Below are 7,091 nucleotides of genomic sequence, written 5' to 3'. Positions count from 1 at the left end.
TCAAATGTAAATCTTGTATCAACAATGATACAGAATTAAAAAATCAGAATAAGTTACAGAAATGTTCATGTGAATATTGTTTGGGTATTGGATTTCATGTGCCACAAGAACCAGTTGACTCTTGGACAGATATGTCTAAAGACAATAATGCAATCAAGAATCAGCATCAAAAGAAGTGTGTAAGCAAAAGGCATTCGAAACCAGACACAGAAAAAGAGTGCAAACAACTCAGAATTGAACAAGAGTGTTGTGATCTTTCATTTGAATGGGACGGCCCTTCTTCAGTATCAGATTGGACAGAAGAACCTTTTTTTGAGGATTGGGGGAGTCCAGAACCAAATGAGGCAAAAGGTACTCAGGTTATGGAACCCAGTGATGAAACCAAACAGATATGGATGAGGTAATTGTTGCATCTAGTCTTGTTTCTAAAGGGTACAGTCATTTTATATATATTTAAAAAAATGTCAAAATGTTTTTATGGGGTTCTGGTTCTCCAGTAACTCAACGCAAAATGTGCCATAGCAGTTCGAACAGTTTGAAGTTTTTGTAATAATATTTGGTCAATTTTATTGATTTTCATATATTTGTCATGTGATATTTTAAAGGTACAGGTAGCCAATTGTTTTGACCAATCATATTTTATTATAAGAAATTGTAGTTTTTTAGCTCACCGTCGAAATTTGAGCCTTCAAATCGATGTGTGTCCAGAATTATATATTCAAGACTAAAATCAACCCCTAAAATGGCACACCTGTCCTTTTAAGCTTTCATTTGTACTGTTTAAGGGAACAGAATGAGTGGAAGCAGCAATTGGTATTAGAAGACAATACAGAAATAATCAAATTAAAGAGAGCCATAAACGATAAAGACTATTCTAATGGACAGTTTCATTTTGGTGGTATGGATATATCATTTGTTAAGGGCGATGCTGTGAAGGCATGTGCTGCATTGGTAGTTCTTAGTTTTCCTGATTTAAAGGTGAATATGTTTTGTTTATTATCATGTGATTCAGTCAAGCCTGTACAAGTTGATTCCTGTGATCAATGTGCTCCTTCAGTCAATGGCCTGTGCTGAACTGAGTAAACGGTCACAGATTCTGACTGCTCTTCATGAATTGAATTTCAATAGAAAGTATAGGACAAGCAACTGTTTGGAAATTATGATTCCTTGGTCAGCAGAGGACATAGATGAACTAATCAGATTCCCCTAGATGTCACCAATATGTAAAGAGTGACATAAATATTCCAGATCCCCACGTTATAGTTTTCTAAGTTTTATTAATTGAAATTCATTTCAAGGTAGTGTATGAAGATTATGAAATGGTTGAATTAACAGAGCCTTATATTCCTGGTTTCCTGGCATTCCGTGAAGCTGGTTTCCTTATTGATTTATATAATAAACTTGTTTCATTTCATCCACAATTTACACCAGATGTAAGTTTAAGTTAAAGGGATTGTAAAGAGGTTTTCTAAATTTTGTATGTGTGTCAAGGAAAATGATTGTCAAGGAAAATGATAGCATCAATTTCCTTCATTCTAATTTTCAATCAGACATCTATGGTTGTAGAAATTCCAGTGTTTAATGATGCCACCCTCTACAAAGGTCTTATGTGATACAAGAAAATTTTGTGTGACATCATAAAACACTTAGTTTTAGTGAAATTGCAGAAACCACAGACGTTTGATTGTAAATTGGAATGGTGCAAATTGATGCTATCAGTGTCCCCGATAAGCATAAAAAATTTAGAAATCCTCTTTACATTTCATCTAAAGAATTGTTTTTCTCTTCACAAAGGCCATATTGGATCAAACCTTATTCTACCTAAAAATTAAACTCGCAATTTTGAAGGCAAACATTTGAGTTGCACCAAATTAATTCAATTTTTAGAAGCTTTCTTATGAGAACCATTTCAGATGCTCCTAAGAGGCCTACAACTATTATGTCCCCGAGTTGCTGAATTTTGAATTAAGCCTTGACAGTTGTCTCCCCATTGAGTCAGTCTGCGGTGTATTTGTACCCCCAGTCTCAGGGGATTGCCCGCCACTGAGTTGTACATCTTTGTTTAGTCAATTAAATGTTCTGCAATGTTGTTTTTATTCTTGAAAATGTGAATTTATTTGTGATCTGATTTCTCTCTTTTACAGGTGATATTTTTAGATGGAAATGGAATTCTTCATCCAAGAGGTATACCTTTTATAATAAATTGAATGATTGAATTCAAGAGGATTTATACAAGATAGCTTTTGAACTCTGAGGTAGAGCTGCATGCATCTTGAATTTTCAACAGTGATATCTGAAATTTAGATCTTTAAGCAAAATTTGCTTCAACAGTCGGGTGATAAAATCTCTACACTATAAAACTCAACTTGAAATAATGAAAAATATTTTTATTTTGATGACTGATAATTATTTGTTTTTTTTTACATATTTATCAACAGAATTTGGTTTAGCGAGTCATGTTGGAGTTTTAATGCATACACCATGTATAGGTGTTGCTAAAAATTTAATACATATTGATGGTGTAGAAAATGATGAATTTAAAGCTTTAGTAAGTTTTATAAATTGATTTTTTACAGGATTTCTTACAGGAATCATTTCTGCACTTGAGCAAAGATATTTATGCTGAATTGGTATGGCTCAAACCATAAACACTAATTGTCATTATTAAATTTAAGCAATTGCCAAATTTTTTTTCAAATTTCAAATCTAGCCACAATTATTTATTTTTTTTTTCAGAAAAGAACTTTAAAGAAAGGTGGAGACACAATGCCAATTAAAAATAGTTCAGGAAAGACACTGGGAATGGTAAAATAATGATTTAATTTTTGTTTTTGTGTGTTTTTATACGCCCACATCTGTCTATGTGGACGTATATTGTCGGCGCCACTGTCCGTCGGTCCTTCCCCCGTCTGTCCGTCAACATTCGCTCTAAAAACTCGATTTTTGATGGAATCAAATGAAATTCAATATGTGTATGTGTATGTGTATAAGTTCAAATTTGAGTTATTTTTGACCGTTAGAAGCAGAGTTATTGCCCTTGCCCCAAAATCTTGAATATGCTATTACTGTCTTAGTTTTCAACCGATTTTGATGAAACTTATAATGGATGTTATTGAAAGGTTTGAGAAAGTTTAGTTTACTTCTGATAAGATTTAAGGCTTTTTCAAGATTTAGGACTATTACATCAGTTTTGAGGAGTTATCGCCCTTTAACCTCTATACAGTAAGTGCTTCTATCAACATCAATTGCTCGTAAACACTCTGTCCGTCCGTCAACATTTGCTCGTAAACGCTCTAAAAACTAGATGGAATCAAATATAATTCAGTATGTGTATACATATTCATAAAACGAAGATCAAGTTCGAATTTGAGCTATTTTTGACCGTTATTGCCCTTGCCCCAAAATCTTGAATATGCCATTACTCTCTTAGTTTTCAACCGATTTTGATGTTTCGTTTTTACCATCCGCATGCCGTGGTGGGCGTATATGGCTGAGGTCCACTATCTTTACATTTGCTTTTGGAAACTGATTTCAACAATTAAAAGAGTCCAACTCATGTTGGGTACCCTCCTTCACAATTGGTACATTTGAACCAGCTGTTTTTTGTGAAGCCAATAAATCACAGAGAAGCGAATGAGGTGAAATTACCAAAGATTTTAAAAAGAGAATATTATTATTTACAGGCATTAAGAAGTTTAGACAGTACAACCAATCCAATCTATATATCAAGTGGACATTTAGTATGTTTAGAAACAGCTGTATTGTTAGTGCAAGCTTGTTGTAAATATAGAATACCAGAACCAGTTCGACAGGTATAATATAAACCTTTTTCTTGCCTCGTATTTGGTTCATAAGGCAAATTACATCATCCAATCAGTGTCCTCAAAATATATTAAAAGTTTAGAATCCCTAAATAGTTGTAGTAGTTATGAAAACATTTTTCTGACTTGCGTAACTCCTAAAGGCCTACTGTTTATTTTACGCATAAGCTTGATAAATATTTTAAATAAATAAGAACACTATTATGGATATCTCTTTCCTTTAATCTTTGCAACATTTCAATTCACATACAGGAATCTTTATCAAGCACAAAATAATAATGATAGAAAACAGAACAAGTATATATACAGTTAAAAAAAACTGACATCTGATAAATATTGTTTAATTCAATTACTATTTATTCTACTGAATAATTTTGACATCTTATCATTTTGGTTTATGCACAAATATCTTTCTATTTTTATTACAGGCTGATTTAAATTCAAGAGAATTTTTAAGAAAAGCTGGTTTTATGTAGTTATATTCAAGAAAAGACAATATTTTTCTGTGATATTTTTTTTATTGTGATAATGTAGCTTGTGTTATTGTCCAATTTTATATTTTATTCTCAGACTTTTAATTAATATTTTTAACAGAGAATTATTTCATATAATCAGCAAGAAGTGGTATTTTTCATGTATATATTGACTTTAATATTAATCTTGTTATCTCTATGGGCTTAAGAAGGTTATCAAAATTCAATGAACTTTTAAATAAAATATTTTCATCAAAAACTTGTATCTGTATGGGCGATAACAAGGGGTCTGGAGATTTTCATGTCATTAATATAAAATGAAAATTCGCACAGTTTTGAGACTGGGATTGCTTGACGGTGGAAGGGAAGTAACTACAATTTATTTGGTGTAATTTCAGACCATAAATAACTTGTAAAATACGATTCTTCGCGAAGCTAATACAAACCAGCATCATCGGTCAGTCTGACTGGAATAGTTAAATAATCATCTTTGATTCCTGACACAGCCTTATTTGGTTCCAATTTCTTATTTTCATTTATTTGAATTTTTGAAAAATTCCATTATGGGTAGTTTTTTTTCCATGAAAATTTCGTCAGATTTAAGTTGTCTCCCCTTGATCACACACCATTCCTGAAAAAATTACATCAGTCAAAGAAAGTCAAGTAATTCAAAGTTTCGAGGATGATTTCATTAAACGATTCTGTTCGAATGTGGTAACATTAGAAAATAAATTTGAACAGACCTTCATTAACAGGTGAGTTTATATTTTGGCGATTTTGGCGGAATTTTGACAGTTGTCAATAAACACAGCTGTTTTTACGAGACTACAGACCAAATCAAATTTTCCCTGATAACAATGAGTTCTTGGCTCTTTTCTCAATCTGAGACTGAGGAATGCATCTAAAACAGAAACCCCAAGTTGTTAAATTATGTCATAAGTTTTTAACCTCGTGACTGCATATTAGAATTTCATTTGATAAGATCTTAGCACAAAACTAAAAGGACATTAATTTAAGTTACCACCACGAATTTTATAATACCACAATATCCAAGTCCAAGTGACCTGAAATATTGACCTCTATCTCCTTGAATCAATATATAATATCTCTGTAAATATTAGATGTGTGTTAATATTGGCCTAATTTACGCAAGTGGTAGGTTACGGTATACAATTTTATGGGTAGGTTACATCTGAATTACTTTCTTAGTACAGTTGTACTATAGTACCGGTAATGATATTAAGAATTTGTTTTTTGTCTTATATCTCAATATCTGGAGATGGAGTGGCTTTGTAATTAAACATTTGCTAACTAACCAACTTAAACCAAGGTCCATGTGCATATCCACTTTCAGTAAAGCAGTAAGCTGCTCTGTCTTAACTTTCATCATTACACAATATAACATGGCATTGTCCATTTGCATTCTCATCTGGAGCAGGAAATTGGAACATGAAACCTATTTAAAGGGACATTCTGCTTTTTTGAAGGTCGAAAAATTTTTTTGCTGACATAAACTATTAACCAAAATCTATAGAATTATGTATCCCATAATGTATCATAAAGTAACCTTTTAAAGTTCGTTATGCTTTCTGAAAGTTAATAGTGTATGGATTTAAGTAAAATACACATTTTGTTTTCTTAAGATTTGAACTAAATATAACAAGCCATTAAAAAGCCAGTCACTGAAAATGCTTAATTAACAATTAGTACTCTCAGTTTTTAATTAACCCTAGTAAAACAAATTCAGTTTGATCAAGTAGATATATAGAAATAATTAGCATAATCTAGAAATATTTTCAGGTATAATTTACGACATTTTTGATAATGAAAATGTTTAACAAAAAAAGCGGATGGCTTTAAATTATCTCAAAATCTGAAACTAATTCTATTAAATATTTTGTGGGTCACTGCTTGAAACCTTGATACAAGGTTTTTCTGTTTTCATCCGCAGAAAAAGGAAGATTATATTTTACGAGGATTTAAAGCAGACTGTTTATATACATGTTATTTAATTGGTGGTTTGGGGTTATTTACAATCAAGCTAAGAATAAGGGGTTTTGATCACCAAATCAACACTTTTACGAACTTTTGAACAGTATCAAAAAGTGCAAATGACCAAATATGGCATATACGAGATTACAAGCAGTCACCCACGATATAAAATTATATGTTAATATTAATATATTAATGTAGGCTACAGCTGTTTATAATTTGCTGTCTACATAGCTTAACACTAATGCAAATAACAATAAAGATAAAATGAAAGGTAATTGGTACTAAATTATGGCCTAGTTTATAGGAGAAGGTTTGCCATCCAATTGACTAATTGTACCTTGCTTTCAGAAACAGTATTTCTTTTAGCTATGTTAAACGGTAAAAGTTCTCACAGCTCATCATTGACATTTGAGCCTTTAAATACATGGGAATTATGGGATTTGTTTTAGTATTTATAAAGACAAATTACACATATTCAAGACCCAAAGCGACCCCGACAATTAGCAGCCTTTAAACTTAATAGATTTTTTCCTTATTGTGTTTAAATATCTCTATTAAATTTCTTATTCTTTGCAGATTTACTCATTTACTGAAGATGAAACTTACACTTGAAGATAATCCTGAAAATATTACAGATCATGACATCGACTCCTGCACCGATGAGGATGTCTGCAGCCTGTCTGATAGTTGCCATGACAACAAAAATCATGATGATGATGCACCAAAAGTGACATTTTATGTTGAAAACGATGAACAGAATGAGGAAATTGAAATTGAAACTGATAATGTAAACAAAGCACAA

The 7,091-nt window shown here is 31.8% G+C and overlaps 1 protein-coding gene across 1 annotated transcript; it reads left to right on the top strand.

Moving 5' to 3' along the window:
- Positions 1–786: 786 nt before the first annotated feature.
- Positions 787–4,297, top strand: LOTGIDRAFT_109560 (hypothetical protein; the record flags this gene model as incomplete). Its single annotated transcript, XM_009046063.1, has 7 exons — positions 787–978; positions 1,299–1,433; positions 2,145–2,184; positions 2,439–2,548; positions 2,737–2,805; positions 3,684–3,812; positions 4,250–4,297. Coding segments are annotated over 7 exons (723 nt in total), but the record flags the coding sequence as incomplete, so codon positions are not given.
- Positions 4,298–7,091: the final 2,794 nt, after the last annotated feature.

Source organism: Lottia gigantea (assembly GCF_000327385.1).
Source record: "Lottia gigantea unplaced genomic scaffold LOTGIsca_10, whole genome shotgun sequence".
In the NCBI taxonomy this organism is placed as follows: Eukaryota; Metazoa; Mollusca; class Gastropoda; family Lottiidae; genus Lottia; species Lottia gigantea.
The sequence above is the reverse complement of the archived record's forward strand: the minus strand, read 5'-3'. Positions and strand labels throughout refer to the sequence as shown.